This window comes from Temnothorax nylanderi, unplaced genomic scaffold, assembly GCF_030848795.1.
Source record: "Temnothorax nylanderi isolate EJ_2023f unplaced genomic scaffold, tnyl_v1.0 TNYL_tig0007_pilon, whole genome shotgun sequence".
NCBI classification, from domain to species: domain Eukaryota; kingdom Metazoa; phylum Arthropoda; class Insecta; order Hymenoptera; family Formicidae; genus Temnothorax; species Temnothorax nylanderi.
In genome coordinates, this window is record NW_027249069.1 from 1,374,047 (window position 1) to 1,390,816 (window position 16,770).

General features: G+C 37.0%; 4 protein-coding genes across 7 annotated transcripts in view; 2 read left to right on the plus strand and 2 right to left on the minus strand.

Annotated features, from left to right (window-relative positions):
- Positions 1-31: 31 nt before the first annotated feature.
- On the minus strand, positions 32-3,770 carry Gammacop (coat protein (coatomer) gamma). The gene is made up of 6 exons (XM_071719189.1): positions 3,518-3,770; positions 2,127-3,231; positions 1,472-2,051; positions 1,047-1,360; positions 791-989; positions 32-584 (listed from the first exon to the last, which is right to left on the minus strand). Exons 1-6 carry the CDS (start codon positions 3,555-3,557, stop codon positions 198-200), a joined length of 2,625 nt encoding a protein of 874 aa, XP_071575290.1. The 5' UTR covers positions 3,558-3,770; the 3' UTR covers positions 32-197.
- Positions 3,771-4,225: 455 nt separating this feature from the next.
- On the plus strand, positions 4,226-5,236 carry Med10 (mediator complex subunit 10). The gene is made up of 3 exons (XM_071719336.1): positions 4,226-4,386; positions 4,766-4,849; positions 4,925-5,236. Exons 1-3 carry the CDS (start codon positions 4,265-4,267, stop codon positions 5,112-5,114), a joined length of 396 nt encoding a protein of 131 aa, XP_071575437.1. The 5' UTR covers positions 4,226-4,264; the 3' UTR covers positions 5,115-5,236.
- A 218-nt stretch (positions 5,237-5,454) lies between these two features.
- Positions 5,455-13,233, plus strand: Hexo1 (Hexosaminidase 1). 2 transcript variants are annotated; one of them, XM_071719324.1, is made up of 7 exons: positions 5,455-5,762; positions 6,321-6,602; positions 8,680-9,091; positions 10,715-11,158; positions 11,343-11,854; positions 12,059-12,189; positions 12,908-13,233. In XM_071719324.1, the coding sequence occupies exons 2-7, from the start codon at positions 6,538-6,540 to the stop codon at positions 13,135-13,137; spliced, it is 1,794 nt and encodes a 597-aa protein (XP_071575425.1). In that variant the 5' UTR covers positions 5,455-5,762; positions 6,321-6,537; the 3' UTR covers positions 13,138-13,233. The 2 variants fall into 2 exon arrangements, with proteins under 2 accessions (XP_071575425.1, XP_071575420.1); XM_071719319.1 differs by having other exon boundaries at positions 5,455-6,602.
- Positions 13,234-13,391: 158 nt separating this feature from the next.
- Adcy2 (adenylate cyclase type 2 Ac76E) overlaps positions 13,392-16,770 on the minus strand; it is a 42,591-nt gene continuing 39,212 nt past the window's right edge. For all 3 annotated transcript variants that reach the window (XM_071719266.1, XM_071719275.1, XM_071719281.1), the window contains exons 16-19: positions 16,525-16,762; positions 15,781-16,035; positions 15,387-15,504; positions 13,392-15,185 (exon numbers count right to left, since the gene is read on the minus strand). In XM_071719266.1, coding sequence (XP_071575367.1) covers positions 14,920-15,185; positions 15,387-15,504; positions 15,781-16,035; positions 16,525-16,762 — 877 coding nt within the window. In that variant the 3' untranslated portion in view covers positions 13,392-14,919. The remainder of the gene's footprint in view (positions 15,186-15,386; positions 15,505-15,780; positions 16,036-16,524; positions 16,763-16,770) is intronic.

Sequence of the window (16,770 nt, forward strand, 5' to 3'; positions counted from 1 at the left end):
GGTTGTTCAATGATTATTGTAACACATTAAAGAAAAGTCACATGATATATTAACGACGGAAAGAAATACAAGCAGTATTCTTTAATAATTTCCATGTATATATAACGATAATCTTACATTATAAAAATTATTTTACAGCAATCAGCGAATGTATTTCTTCCTATTGCGAAAATTCTTACATTGTATCACTGCGATCTCTATCCTACGGACGCGACTATTAGTTCAGCGACATCTGGATCTTGACAGAGAACAGATAGTTGCACGTAAACTTGCGTTCCATTCAGCGCTAGTCTAGCACGTGCTAATACTTCCTTTCCTCCTCGGAAGACGCCACTCAGGAGCAGATTGTGAGCAGCCGCTCCGCTCTGTACCTTATTACTGCGTTCCACAGCTTCTAGGCCCAAGAATTCTGTAAGACTTTGAATCGCTCCTTCCAAAGACGTCACTGTAGCTCCCAAAGCGAATGTCTCCTCTAGCTTGACAAATCCTTTCGCAGCGTATGTATCCCAAGCGGTATTAAAGTCCATGCCTCTGTTACCAACGCCACGTACTTGATCAGCTAGAGTCACTTCCAAATCTTCCAACTAAAAAAATCGCATTTATATACAAATTAATAAATGACGTTAATTTTGTGAATAATAATTTCGTTGATATAATAAATATTTATAAACAAGCGTATTTTTCTCTCATGAGATTTAAGAAATTATATTACTTTTGTATCAATGCATTGCTCGCAGAAGTATTTATATGAAAGTCACTTTTTGTTATATCATTAAAACTGATCTTTTACCATATATTCGTCGTGGTATCCTTGTTCCGCATCTGGTATTCCCGTCGTTGGATCGCAATCCCTTGCCATAAATCGTAACGTCGTAGGAATGGTAACGACACTCGTTTGTACATCTTCCGGATATTTCAATACTGTGTAGGTGGTTCCTGGTTCATTGTAAGGTAATCGCGGACATGGTACTACGCACACAATGGAGTAACTGAAATAAACGACTCATTACAACATCTGTCATAAAAAATATAAGGAGGATATTTACCCTGTAGGAGGTTCAACGGCCACTACCACATCTTCGAGAAGTTGATCGGAGAGCGTGTTCACACAGTCAAACTGCAAAATGAGAAATTCAGGGAATGTGTGTTTGATGCATTTGACATTATATTCCGTTTCGGATTCCGTTAGTTCAAACACCGGCGAGGATTTGAGGAGCGACGTGTCTCGGATGAGCTTGGCCAAATGCGGGATCTGCGATAATTTCTCCATAAAGCTTTCTTCTCTGGTCAAACGAGGTTGCTTGATAGTGGTGTGCACTTCGACTTGAGCCGGTTCCTCTACTGTCTGAGCTGGCGGTATCTGTAATTCAATGTAAATAAACAAATTTGATGAAAAAGAAAGACATGTATGAGTAGTGGGTAATTGTCTCGCTTTCATAAGAAAGTTTCTCAGAAAATCAGAATACTATACCTGAGAAATGTCGAACGATTCTTCCATGGGTGTCAGCATGTAATTCTTCAAGGCCCTCTCCAGTGTCGGTACCGACAGCAAGGGCGGCTGCACCAGCGGCAATATAGTCGGGTCGTACTGCTGTTGCAAAATCGTGCAATAGTAAGCCGCACGATCGCGTACCTCATCGTCCGAGTCCAGCTGGCAACGTGAGAGCAGCACCAACACGTTTGGAAGCAAGGGCGGGCAGGCGGCAGCGAAACGTGCCAATGCAGTAACGGCCGCTGCTCGCACGCTGGCACTCTCGAGGATAACGCGATTGTAGATGAAGCGGATATATCTCGACGGTTGTTTCGACGTGGGTCCCTCCTGGCCAAGTAAATGCAAAATGCGAACGGCGAGGGAGATGTGCTCGCAATCCTCGATGAATTCGCAGAGATGCGCGAGCCCCGCTTCCTTGGCTTCCGCGTTTCCTTCCATCACGGCTATAATGGTGTCGGCGATCGCCGCTTTGTACTCGAGCCCGCCCTCGTCTCTCAGCATAGCCGAGAGGAAATTCATCAGAACCGCGTGCTTGCGAGGGAACTTTTGACACAGAGCCCTGAGAAAAAGAGATTTTAGAAGAAAAATATATACATTAGCGATGTTATTGTGTAACTCGAGAAATCAAATTTACCTGATGGCTTGGACCACTACGACCTTAAATTCGTCCGAAATTTCCGACACAAAGGTGGCGATCTGCTTCATCAGACGGTCAACAGAACTCTCCGCTCCAGTTTTTAAGAGAGTGGTTATCGCCAAAGTGGCGATCGATCTGTTCGAGTCTGTGATGAGATTTTCCAGGTCAAGATTGCAAGCTGTGACCGCCGCCGGATGAGACATCGCAACTTTGTTGAGAGTCCTGACTGCGGCGAACCGAAGTGCCGGCTTCGGCGAGCCGCAGAAGAGCTGCAGGACACTGATCGCAGGTCCGATCTCTCTGGCGCCGCTTCTTCCGAGATTGACCAAGGCGTGCGCCGCCTCGTACACCACCATCTCGGACTTGTGACGCAAACAGGACTCGATGAATCCTATGAATTCCTCGCCCTCGTCCACCTCGTCCAATAATTTATACGCCATTCTGATCAGCATGCACGCCGCGTAAGGGCTCTTCGGGTTCGTCTTCATAAGTTTGGCGACCAGCTTGATCACCGCATGCTTGTCCGCCTTGCGTGCTTGATACAGGACACCCAGGGCATGATACTGAACCATCACGTTGTTGGAATTCAACGCCTCCTGCGCCTCATTTGCCCATCTCCTCGCGACGTCGCCCGACACGCTCGTCAAATGCAAGGACGAGACAAGGGCAGCACTGGAGACGGCCGGCGAACGATCGACTATGGCTTGCTTCATGTAGCGCTCGATGGCCGCCAGCATGCTGGCGTCGGTGATGGTGCAGAGCGCCCGGATGGCAGCAGCCCTGTACAAATCCTCCTTCCCTGTCATGTCTTTCGTAAGACTGGACGTGACTATAATCACGTCCTCGGCTAAGGAACTCAATTCTTTGATGCCCAGATAGACCAGCCGTCTCAGGATGACATCGCGTGATTGAAACAGCTTGGTCATGGCGAAGAAAGCCTCGGTGGCTTCTGTTGTACCCAACTGTTCGCCCTGATTGAGTAAATATAGAATCTTGGTGAGAATGTGGGCGCATTTTTTCGGATTGACGGGCGAGTTGTTGAATGTACGTGCTTCCTGAAGAACCGTGGTCTTCTCCAAGTTTTGAAACGGGTTCCCACCGCCTTGATCAGACAGAAAAGACATGTGTCAGTGCTCGGTAGTGTCAATCAACGCTAAATTCTAAAGATTTATAACGCGTATAACATTTGGAAATGTACGTTCGTAAGAAATTATTACAAAATCCGATGTATTCCGTAGACTCATCACTGACATCTGAAAATGTGTTTACTTGTAATTGTCCGAGACTGACAACCTGACAGACCCGATAACCTGCGCGCGACTTCCAACTTTCGTTCGCGAGCAACGTTCGCGTTAAGAAAAAGATAGGAATATTAAATTCATAATTACCGTCCTCCTCCTCCTTCTTGTCGCGCTTAAACGTAATCATGTTTCACTGCAAGCAGAATCTCGGGAGACGAAAAAATATCACGACACGTCAGCTCGACGTGTTCTAGACGGCCATTGCAGTTTCTGTCTTCCGCTAGTTCCGCTATCTTTCCCTCTTTCCCACCGAGCACGAAGATACGAAAAAAAAAAAAAATAATATTAAATAAATATTCGCAATTACAAAAACGCAATTACTAACGAGATATTGTTAAAAACAAATATTTGTCTAAATCACGGTCTTAAGCCTTGTGTACACGATACTAGAAATCGGTCCGAGTTTCGGTTTAAGCCAATGAAACTGCTGCTTTTCTGTAAGAGCTGCAAGTTGATTGGTTTAAACCGAAACTCGGACCGATTTCTAATCGTGTACACAAGGCTTAAGCCTTGTGTACACGATGCTGGGTCTACAATGCGAGTCGCAAAGTCGTGAGTCGCAAGAATTGACCAATCACAGTCGAATTTGAGGAGAATAATCGACTGTGATTGGTCAATTCTTGCGACTCGCATTGTAGTATCGTGTACACAAGGCTTAAGAGCCAATCACGTTCGACTGCTACTGAGCGGTTTGTTCTGCTGAACGCGCCCAAAGTAATTTCTCCCCCACTACGATGTGTTCTAAAAGAGTTGCTCGAGCGAGGTTTTGGAACGCACTGAACGCAGTCGGAAACTCGGAAGGACTGGGAGGGACGGAGGCGATTGTAAACAAAAATGGCGTCCGCCTTGGAGAACTTGGAGGCTCAATTGGAGCTCTTTATCGAAAACGTACGGCAAATACGCATTATAGTGAGCGATTTTCAACCCCAAGGGCAAAACGTACTGAATCAAAAGATGTGAGTATTCGTGCAATGTGCATAGATTTGCATATTTACACATAAGGGCATTATCTTTATAAATTAACTTCGCAACGGCGAGGTTGTACGACAACGAGCGTTCCACTTCGTGCCACAATTGAGCAATAATAAATTATTGCATGTACTTGTTAGAAGAGCACTTTTGAGATCCGATAGTTAGACAGGTTAGAAGATCTTTAATGTGTGTGTTTTTTTAAGAAAAGCACATTTTTGAAAATACAATGTAGCTTTATTATTTTCTTTGCTATAAATTACAGTTCGCTCAGCTGAGACTTTATATTTGTGTAAATTGTAGTTTATATCACCCGAAATGTAAAATTTATCAAAAGTACATTGACAGATTTGTTTTTCCTTACAGTCAAGGCTTAGTCAATGGCCTACAGGAAATTGACAAGCTAAAGTCTCAGGTACAAGACGTCCATGTGCCACTGGAAGTATTTGAGTAAGTCATTATAATACTGATGTCATAATCGATGCAGCTAAGGAAATTATTATTATCGTTAAACACTTGTTTCAGTTATATCGACCAAGGGAGAAATCCGCAGTTATATACCAAAGACTGTATAGAGAAAGCTCTGACGAAGAATGAACAGGTGAAAGGGAAAATCGATGCCTATAGGAAATTCAAGGCGAACATGCTGGTGGAATTGAATCGAGTTTTCCCGAACGAACTGACCAAATACAGAGCGATTCGCGGAGACGAATAGGATAAATGTAATTTAAAGGACCAGATTATGACAAACAAATGTTTCTTTGCAAACGCTGCCACATGATATGTAATTTACGTTTTCAATAACTTCTATATTTATTAAAGAACATATTATCTATGCATGATACTTAATATTACTTATATATATATATATATATATATATATATATATAAATTACCGTAAATAAACAAGCGTAATAAGCGTAAATATATGCAACTTTCTAAAAATCGGATAAACTTACAAGAGAAAGATCGAAATTTTTATATTTTGCAGTATTCTTGGTTCAATTAACTTATACTAATTAAACCAACAAATTTTGCAAATTTTATTGAATTATTAATAGCGTCACGCTATTGTTTGTATTAAAACACTTGTATATTACGCTTAAATTGTGTATATGAAATTATTTTGCAATTAATGCGTTAATTGAGAAGTTGCTGCAATTAATTTGCAAATATCCATATCATAAATATCACGATTTAATCAACATGGCCTAAGAAATTAAAATAATTTAAAGATCAATTGTTACAGAATTTAAAAGAAAAGAGAGGAGTATAATCTTCGTTGAATACTAAGATATGACGATAATAATTATCAATCGGTGTCAAGTTCAAGTGCGACTTGCTTGGTTAGTCATGAAACAAGGTGTGTTTATAAACAGCTTTATAATGACTGTAATAACCCGAGTATTACCCGAGTACAAAAGAAACTTTGTTAAATCTCTACTCTGTACTCAATAATCGCAACTATAAACTCTGCACTCGTGTAATCCTAAATAGTACAACTTTGAAGGTGTACGGAATTATCGAGGTGACACTTCCGTCTCGCACAAATATTTTGTCAATGACGAATAGCTGAGTGAATATTTGATTACGACTTTTAATTACGTATATCACGTGTTACATGTATTATGTTACGGCTGAATAATACAGTAATTTGATAAGCTGAAAAAAGAGGGATTTAATTTTAGATGCACACGGATAAACGTCAACGCGTAAAAATACAGTAATATCATTTATTGTGCTAAGAATAATTATATAATTTTGGAAAGGACGGAAGATCGATGTTACGAGAATCGAGATTTTGTTAGATCTGCGATCAAGCAGCACAATATTCTTAAGACCGATATTTTTCGGTTTAAATTTTTTTATTTATCTATGTTATATGTGTGTGTATATATATTATATTTTAATTTTCATATAGTCCCACTGTGTGACGCAGCGAAATAATTTGCGCTCCACGCGCGTGCTATTTTTCGCACATTAAAGACATATATCGGTTTTGCCCCACTCGGCTTTTCCCCTCTACTTTGCAAGCACAGTGTGAATGCGATCTTTGGGCGAAGGATAAAATCATTCTACGGACAGTACGGACGACAATCGAGCGTTCGACAGTAGCCCTGGCGATCACTTTAAGCGGCATGCTCGCACTACTGATCGTCGTCCTCGCGCTCCAATACGGTGCCAATCAAGCCGAGGAGTATACGTGAGTACCAAGCCGAGAGATTGGTCCCGAATTTAATGTTAGATACAGGAAAATGCAGCTTACGTCGATTGTCATTTCGCTATTTTCACGTAGAAATATGTTATAAAAATCATTTTCACATTTTGGTGCCAAGTAATGCTCCAGTAAAAAATACCGGTATAATTTCAGTAGATTTAGATTTTTGTTTTTAGATGTATCTAAATTTTGACTCATCGAAATTTAGATACCAAAGCCTTTCGGTCGACTTTCAGTACCAAGCGCTCTTGTCTCGTTGCATTCTCTAATCGTCATTATTTGTTCTTTCACGTGCTGGAATAAGCGCGTACATTTTAAAGCGGTCAAGTAATAGAGCGCTATCCGATTGCGTGAATGTTAGTTTTAAATAGAAAGGCAATTCACCTGGTACACGGTGAAAGCAACAAGTGGGGATTTATTGAGAAATAGACCGCGTCGGTCGCCCCGACGGCGACGCGACGTCTTCCCGAAGTTCAAAGACATTCGGAAAATTATTGAGTATCTTACCGTGCCTTCTCGCACTTCTCGAGTTTGAGTGCAACAATATCGTAAACATCTACTTAGAAATGTTTTCACGACGTAATAGTGAACAATAATGAGATAATCTGCCGCTTCTTTTGCTAACGATAAGAATTATTTTTATCCTCTGATAAAATCGTATGTATGGAGATATTATGAATTCATAATGTAAAATAATTTTGCATTTTTTAAATGATTTATAAATTACGTTCTTTTAAATGAATGTTTATACGTTCTTTAAATTTTTTTTAAATTGCTGACATGATAAAATATGATTTACTGTATTTGCTTAAACGGGTTGTAAGGAGAATCAGAAATGTTACGAATTGCATAAATTTTAAAGCATAAGCTCTTTTCTATCTTTCTATAAATAATATCGGCGTGGGAAGTTTTTTTTTTAGATTTTTCATCGATTAGTTTTGGAGAATATTTAACAAGTTAGAGATTTTTTTAATGCACTTTTATGGTGAAAAAATGTAAAAAAAATCACATGCTCTGTGACGTTATTTATAAAAGAACTTAGGTCTTAAATATGCAATTCTTAACATTTCTGATTCTCTTTACAGACACGAGGATTATTTTTCGAAATTTGATAATCAGAAATTATTTTACGTTGCTCTTAAAAGTAAAGAAAAAAATGTATTTTTGTATTATTATAAAATATAAATACAGTACTATTCTTTGATACATTAGTTGTTCTTCACAAGTTGACTAAAAAAATGATTAAGTTATACAGCAGAATAGTCACGCACCGTTACATTACAATTCTTTTGTGGATATCAGTTTGAGTTTCGTTTCACGAATATCGAATGAGAACGTATGACCGACCTTTATATAACGTTTTATCATATTTAGCGGTTTAAAGACCTACATTAGAATCTCACAACGGGATTTAAATGCTCGCACTACAAACGGTGTACGTTCTTTTAGATATGGATTGGAGAAATATCAATGAGATTGATAGTGGATTAAAGAGATGATTAATCTATATGCTGCATGTTGCTCTACTGATTATTGGCAAAATATTTTTATCTCAATTCCATAATACGTGAAAATATAATTAATAACACGTTTTGCAGCCTCCAAATCATAATAATAGAAATTTGTTATAAATTGCAAATGTTAACTTCTTATGTCGCCTTAAGATATTTAATATTTAATTTAATATTTTTCACACGTTTTAACACTTAGCCGATTAATCATGCCAATAAAAAGGCATGCAGAAAACTTACTCTATGTCAACATAGACTGCTTTTTTATCTTTTATAAAAAATCAATTTTGTGATATGTTATACAAAGGTGTTTCGTATTTCTTATAATTACGATTAAGCATCGTTATGCTTTAACGATTAATGAGATTCTCAATCAACGTCAAAGAATACGCAGTTACGCAAAGATTAGATAATAAAATCAGTAATTAAAAAGATAATGACAAATTTTAATCTAATAAATTAAAAACAAGATAAATTAAGTTAAGATAAAATCAAGATTTTTTCAATAAACATCCGGTAAAAATTGCCAATCTCTCCTCTTCAAATCGCAGTTCTCTTTGGCACTACAAGTGCGATGGCGGCCTATGCAAGAAGGTATTGATAACGGAAGAGGACACCAACCCGGTCGCTCTTAGCGTATGCCAATTGTCATGCGGCCAAGGTGGTGCCCTGTGGCCGAAGCCGACAGGACATATGTCCATCGGCAAGAGCGTGGTGCCGCTTAATCCTGAGAGCATCACACTCGCCGGAATTTCCACTCAGACAGCGGTGGGCAATCTGCTTCAGACGAACGTGGTTCGTATGAAAGAGAACGCGAAGAAGCTCGGTGGTTCCCTAACTTTGAACGCTAGTGGGACCGGGCTGGTGATACGCTTTAGAGAAGGACTCAATCTCGACAATGCCAAACTGACCTTGGAAACGGACGAGAGGTACACTCTCCAAGTTGCTACAGTCGACGGACAGGTAAGCTGTAACAAAGAAAGTTAAAGGAGCGAGAAGCACGATGTTGAATAAATTTACATTTGGATTCTCATTAAATTGACAACTGGTTTCTGTGGAGAAACCCCAAATTATTCGAGATAGTATTTATGTAAACATCTCGAGAATAGAACTGTTTTCATCAAAATTTTATATATGTGTCGAATAAAAAAAATCTCTTTTATTTCGAGATACATTAAAAATAATAAGACACATAGACGTCACTGATGTTATGCGTTATTGGCCGTTTTAAAGCTTCGTCCTGACCAAGAAACATTGTCGTCGACATTGTAGATAATAATTAATGTATGGAAACAAATGTGTGTGACAAAATTTTAGTGACTACCATTTTTATTACTAAATTCGTATCCGGCAAAATATATGTGACAAATGTATTTCACAATTTCTTGGATTCGAAATGAAATTTTGTCGAATACACTGTTGGCGACATATTAATATCTTGTTCAGTTTTAACGAGGCTTAAGTTTCGATTTCATTATTTTATAGTGTGTAACATTTCACAATTGCTGGTTTATAGGTGCTTGGACATAAAAACGAGTTTTTTTCATACATTCAGGAGAAGTACATATATGCATAGTATGTACGTATATACATATAGGTATCATGTTTCATCGTGTTTCATCGTTAGGTCATACTGTGTCTCGTTAATGATCATATGATCTCCCAAATTCACTGGTGACGCGTTAGTCAGATAAATTAAGACCATTGCAATTTTTCACGACGTGACGGGAAGTATATACTTCATTTAAATTTTGTATTAAATTTTATCGTATTGTATATGTATTTATTATTTTTTTCAATTAATTTAATCTAGATTTATTTTAATCTGATTCGTTTATACCCGAGAAAAAAAAGTGGCTATAACATGGTCAGATATAAAAATACATTATTAGATATGAAAAGATCTAAATAACATGTAATTTTATATGATTTTATATAATCAAATCCAAAATTTGGCACGATATGATCATATCTAAGATCAAGTCGAATATGATTATATAAAGATATGCTCATATCGCGCCAAATTTCGAATTACATATAATCATCTAAAATTACATGTTATTTAGATCTTTTCATATCTAATAATGTATTCTTACATCTGACCATATTATATCCCCTTTTTTTTCTCGGGTACTATTATGTTATTTCTACGCCGCATATTATATTATGCTACTCCTCTCTCTCCTCCGCATAGATTGGAACGTATGATTTTCTTTATTATTTTCTCTTTTTCTTTCCCTTGCTTTCATTCTCTGCTTCTTTTCCTTTATTTTTTTCTTCTTTCGCTGTCCTTTCTATTAATCTTATCTCCCTCTACTTCTCTTCTTTTAGGACTTATTGTTAGTGGATTTAATTCTCTTCTTCATACGTATCTCCTATTATTCTTTAGATTTTTTTATCATCATTTTTCTTTCTATCTTTCTCTCTAAACTATTTTTGGTGATAGAAAATAAATCGTAAATAACACAAAAAACTAAATGCCGTTGAAAGAAACATCTGAAAAAATTAATTAAAATTGCACATCGAGATTTACTTTTAGTATATACACATTCGCAGTTTATTAAAGTTTATTAAAACAATTCCTAGGTGGAAGCTTATATTACGGCGAACACGTACTTCGGAGCTCGACACGCATTGGAGACCCTCAGCCAACTGATCGTCTTCGACGATTTGCGCAATCAAGTTCGAATATCCAACGAGACACATATTATAGATGGCCCGAAGTATCCCTATCGCGGAATCGTTTTGGACACGAGCCGAAACTATATCGACAAGGAGACGATTCTGCGGACGATCGACGGTATGGCCATGTCCAAGCTGAACACATTCCACTGGCATATCACCGATTCCCAGAGCTTCCCCTATGTTAGCAAAACATGGCCTGATTTCGCCAAGCATGGTAGCTACGCGCCGACCAAGATCTATACTCTCGAGACGATTAGGGAGATCATCGATTACGCCTTGGTTCGCGGTGTCAGAGTCCTGCCAGAGTTTGATGCACCCGCGCACGTTGGCGAAGGCTGGCAGTGGGTGAGTAATAACTTCGTTATCAGCAAGTGAATATGACAATCGTAAATAATAATTAGAAAACAGTTAAATAAGATTAAGAAAAATTAAGGAAATTAAAATCTATTATAGATGTATCATTATCAAATACAATTTACACCATTTTTCTTTATCTTTTTACTTTAATCTATTATATGTTAACGAATAGGTGGGCGACAATGCGACAGTTTGCTTCAAAGCCGAGCCCTGGAAGGACTATTGCTTAGAGCCGCCGTGCGGTCAGCTGAATCCTACCAGCGAAAGAATGTACGAGGTCCTTGAGGGACTTTATAAGGATATGTTGGAAGATTTCCAACAACCGGACATCTTCCATATGGGCGGTGACGAAGTAAACGTCAACTGCTGGAAATCCCAAAGCATTATCACCGATTGGATGCTGAAGAGGGGATGGGATCTTAACGAAACCAGTTTCTACCGATTGTGGGATTACTTCCAGGACAGAGCTCTGGAGAAGCTGAAGATTGCCAACGGCGGCAAGGACATTACGGCTGTCCTGTGGACCAGCGGATTGACGAGCGAGGAGAACATTGAACATCTGGATCCTGCGAAATATATCATTCAGATTTGGACGACCAGCGACGACCCAACTATCGGCAGGCTTTTGCGAAACGACTTCAAGATCATTTTCTCAAATTACGATGCTTTGTACCTTGACTGTGGGTGAGAAAACATTATGGAATATAGCGTTGCATATTTATCTATTTTACTACAAACCGTAATGTGTATCAAGTACTTGACTGTTTGTAGATAAAAAATTAGCATTAATAAGTACGTGTATCAGTCGCGCTAAATATATTTTATAAACATATATTAAATCTTCTTAGAAATAAGTATTAATTATGTTTTCCCTCTTCTCGTACATAGATTCGGAGCTTGGATAGGCGAGGGTAACAATTGGTGCTCGCCGTACAAGGGTTGGCAAAAGATCTATGAAAATTCTCCATTAGAGATGATCAAGCAACAAGGATACGGGAATAAAAAACATCTTATTCTAGGCAAATTCTTTATTAAAATTTTATTAGTACTTTCCCCGATAAGAAAATTGCCCAAATATTGTACAATAATTATATCATGAAATGGAGAGAAATTTCACAATAATTGCATTAAGATAATGCACCATAACGCAGCGGTGTTGTCAGAATAAAATTTCTAAATAATATTTGCTCAAAAATTGATAAATTCAATTTTTGATATAAATTATACACAATTATTTCGACATTCAGAAGCAATATTGTAGAAAAGGCCATAGAAAAAGAAAGAAACTGTTTATCTGATAAACATTTTGAGAAATATTACTTATGTTAAAAAAGAACAAAAATATTTATAAAACCTCCTCTTAAGCGAGGATATATTTCCTCTTAAACTATCTTAATCGGGGGATGTCAGTTGTTAAACGACTAAACGAGGAAAATGTGGGATGAAGGCCGGGTCGGGATCGAACCCGGGACCCTTCAGTTTACTAATTATCCGCGTTAGCGCGGAGCCATGCGTCACCCCAAAGATCTTCTCGAAGAGCAAAATTTAGGGCTATTATGCAAAAGAATATTATTAAGACATGTTAGTTAAAACAAATTTAACAGAGAAATATAAAGTACAGATTTGTTGAACTTATAAATTCATTAACATCCGGTTCATAACATTGATATGCTAAAATGCTAAATAATTACAATTTAATTGATCATCTAATTTGCTACGTATTTTTTTTTTCCATAGGTGGAGAAGCAGCGCTTTGGACCGAACAGGCGGGCAGCTCTAATATTGATTCGAGATTGTGGCCAAGATCGGCTGCGATGGCCGAAAGATTGTGGAGCGAGCCGGATTCCAAGTGGCATCACGCTGAACAGAGAATGTTGAGGCATCGCGAGAGACTCGCCGAACGAAAAATCTACTCGGACAGCTTAACACCTGAGTGGTGCTTGCAGAACCAAGGCTCGTGCTATTAAACCATAAACTACGATGCTATAAAAACTATTCTACTTCTAATGTTATTGTTTCTATTTTCTATACATCTGATATTAAAATAATCCATCATGTTTCAATCTTGTCGTCGTTTTGTTTCTTTCTCTTACATCTTCCTTCTTTTCTTCATCAAATCTCATTGACGTCAAAAAATTCAGAAATTTCATATTACTTCAATCAATTGCAATTATACCGCATACAAATTAAATTCTTCTTGAAGAAAAATACATACTTCGTATTTAAAAGAAATCACATAGTTTTTTTTATTTATTTTATACAAACTTAGATATTTAATTAAGAACAATCTGATTATTTATAAATAATTAAACGTTTATTAACATTCTGTAAAACGGAACTTATGTTCCTTATCCTCTAATGATGACAATCGGGATGAACTTCACCATCGTACTTTTACTCACATAGCCATGTTCGCAATATTTCGAACTGTGAAGAAAGACAATAAGTAAATGCTGGCCATATGAAGCAATATCGTACATTAGATATGTATATATTAGGTATCGAGACTGATTGAGACATTCTCGTTGTTTCTCTCAATAGAGATTATCCGTCGAAATTGATTTTTCGTAGCTCTCGAAAAGAATTAAATCATATACAATTATGTATTTATGTACATATAGTTGTGCTACAAATTCTGTTGCTAAGAAAAATAAATTTATTTGATAACTAAAATCATTATGATTGGTCAAATCAATAAAATAAGTATACATTTCATACTGGTTTTATTCTAGTTATGAAATAAATTCAATTTTCTTAGGAACATAATTTATGGCATGTCTATGTATATGTGTATGAGATGTCCGGGACGTGAGAGCGGACTCGTAATTGACGGATTTCCCGGAAGAATTTCCCGGGTTCAATCCCTCATTCCGCATAAATGGATTTTAAATTCGTAATCTGCATAAAGTGCAACAACAGCTCCCATAATGAGCGGCAGAATATAAAACACAGAAAGCAAGGAGAAAAACTACTGTGCTTATTTACTTTCTCATGAGAACTCATGAGCTATTATCAAAGCTGAACAATTGTGTCACAACACATCTGCCAAGATGTTATGAAGAAGATATACATATATTGTATATATACAGATAATCTACTTGAACAGGTACGTTGTAACGATACTTATTATTACTTGGCATAAGTTAAAAGTTTATTGAGTCGGTGTTTCAAATTTTTCCGCAACGATCCTGTGGTATATTTTGTAAAAAAACATGTATGTAAAATCATCATCTGCCTTGTCTCTGAAGTTTGATACATAAAATTTCTAATTCCCAAAAATAATTATTATTTATGCCACTTTCTCACTTTCTTTTAAATACAAAAAACAAACATCGAGAGATTAGTAATTCTAAACATTTGCATTCTTATCGCACATGTATCATTATTCATTCTTTAATGCATAACGAACAGCAAAGAATGAAATTATTATTATATTGAGTACATTACAAATATTTCAATGTTTAAGTTAAATGATAAAAAGATGTAACTTTTTCCAGCGAAGTTAAGATCTTATTTACGAGTTAAATGAGTAAACATCCACAAATATTTTACAACAGATAGATTAATCGTTAAAATTCTGAAATTACTTGGTTTTGATCATCTTTTTAAGCGACTTAAACAAAATTCTATTTTCTGCAACGTTTCACACTTTTTCGTGAGGTATTCAGACCCATAAGAATCGATAATGGAAAAAAATCTTTCTCGATCACAAGATAAAGTGTGATTATCTAAACCGTTCCGATTCATTGCTAATAGCTGTCCCCCTTATCGTCGAAGGGTGTCTTCACGAAGTACGTGGTAAGGGTTCCTTTGCCCTTCACGTATGTCGGTCCTCGACAAACGAGCTCATATCCGGCGTCGATGAGGATCTTGGCAGTGTCCTCGGTAACTTGGAGCTTGCCCATCTCACCGCAAGTGTCCATCCTGGAAGCCACATTCACCGTGTTTCCCCAAATGTCATATTGCGGCTTCTGCGCACCTACAACGCCCGCTATCACCGGACCGTGATTTAAGCCTGCGATTAACAAGTATTTGATCATTTATTTATTTCACAGAGCTAAAGGGACAATTGACAAGAATTAATATATATATAATTTATTATGCGATTGTTTGTTATTTAAAATACTTCTATTTTCTTATTAAAAATGTTTAAATATAAAAAAATATTTTGGTAAAAAGAATTTAATAATAATAGCGTTAGTGATATAAGTCCTACCTATTCTCAATTTGAATCTCTGGAAAGAATCCCTGTTGATCTGATCCAGAATGGTCATAAGCGCGATGGCAAACTCGACGAGTACAATTACATTATGATCTTGTTGCTTTAGTAGATTCTACATAAAACAGATAAAGAATGATATTATTTTGACAATTTTCTTCATTAGAATAAAAAAATTATTAAAACATTTTTCAACGCGCGCGCGCACACACATACACACATATTATTTTATGCAAAATTACAGATATTTATTCAACTGGCTTTTCAAAATTAGATTAAGAAGAATAAATAATTATATTAAATATTACGAAATTTCTTTATAAACAGAACAAGTTGCTCAAGAAATCAGATAAGGTAATTTTGTCTCTAAAGTTTAATTTTATGATTTTACCTTGCCATCACCGTCCTCCTTTCCTGGGCTCAGACCAGATGCCAACATGTAAGTACTACCTATCGTCTTGATCTTTTCGATCCCCGAGAACTTCGGTTTGAGTAGGAGCTTGTCGAAGTCACAAATGATCTCGTTAAGTAGACGCAGACACTCGAGACCTTGCTTGTTTATGTCGGTTTCGTCATAAAATTCCTTGTAATTCGGAATCGACGCGAACATTACAGCGATGCTGCTATATCTCTCGTGGTAGAGTTCCTGTTAATTAGAAGACAATGATTATCTAATTATCTTTTACTTCAATCATTATGCATTTGTATTATTAAGAAAATAGGTGCGCGTGAAAATGATCAAAATATTAAATAATTTTTTAAAAAGAGCTACAGATTGTGTTTTGCATATTTCAATCTATATAAAATAATTTCTGAATGTATTTAAATAAGTGTTAAAAAAAATTAACATACAGTACTTGCGTGGATCAAAGTGGACAATGCATGTGCAACGATGCGAGTATCAAATTAGCATATTACTAAAGCTATAATAAGTACATTTGTGTGCAAATAACATATAATCAATTTAAATGCTTATCGATTATCATGTATCATGATTAATATATTGAAAAGTGCAAATTTCAATAATTACGGTATATAAATTAGATTTATCAAGATAATCTACTTTTTAATGAATTAATTTATTAAATATTATACGATGAAAATAACTCCGAACATCAAAGTTTTAAGAGCTGACCTGCATAGCTCTTGTAGCTAAAAAGTGATCAGCCACGTGCGCTGGAAGAATGTTCTCCAAGAGAATCTTGTTGATGCCTCTCATGGTTTCCACTTCGTCCTGCTCGACCATCAGCTTGCTCTTCCATAGAATATCCATCCTGGATGTATATTCCACTTGTCTGTCGAGAATGTGGAGTATCAGGCTGACGAGAACCAGTAAATATCCCACTTGCATTAGGTAATGGACGCCGTAAAACCTGCGAAA

What these genes read in the sequence shown, in the direction of transcription:
- Gammacop (XM_071719189.1), bottom strand. Translation starts at nt 3,557, where the DNA reads ATGATTACGTTTAAGCGCGACAAGAAGGAGGAGGAGGACG. An exon ending in AATCGTTCGACATTTCTCAG is followed by an intron (nt 1,361 to 1,471) that starts GTATAGTATTCT and finishes ATTGAATTACAG; the next exon opens with ATACCGCCAGCTCAGACAGT. An exon ending in GATACCACGACGAATATATG is followed by an intron (nt 585 to 790) that starts GTAAAAGATCAG and finishes CGATTTTTTTAG; the next exon opens with TTGGAAGATTTGGAAGTGAC.
- Med10 (XM_071719336.1), top strand. Translation starts at nt 4,265, where the DNA reads ATGGCGTCCGCCTTGGAGAACTTGGAGGCTCAATTGGAGCTCTTTATC. An exon ending in AACGTACTGAATCAAAAGAT is followed by an intron (nt 4,387 to 4,765) that starts GTGAGTATTCGT and finishes TTTTCCTTACAG; the next exon opens with TCAAGGCTTAGTCAATGGCC. An exon ending in GTGCCACTGGAAGTATTTGA is followed by an intron (nt 4,850 to 4,924) that starts GTAAGTCATTAT and finishes CACTTGTTTCAG; the next exon opens with TTATATCGACCAAGGGAGAA.
- Hexo1 (XM_071719319.1), top strand. Translation starts at nt 6,538, where the DNA reads ATGCTCGCACTACTGATCGTCGTCCTCGCGCTCCAATACGGTGCCAAT. An exon ending in TTGCTACAGTCGACGGACAG is followed by an intron (nt 9,092 to 10,714) that starts GTAAGCTGTAAC and finishes AACAATTCCTAG; the next exon opens with GTGGAAGCTTATATTACGGC. An exon ending in GCTTTGTACCTTGACTGTGG is followed by an intron (nt 11,855 to 12,058) that starts GTGAGAAAACAT and finishes TCTCGTACATAG; the next exon opens with ATTCGGAGCTTGGATAGGCG.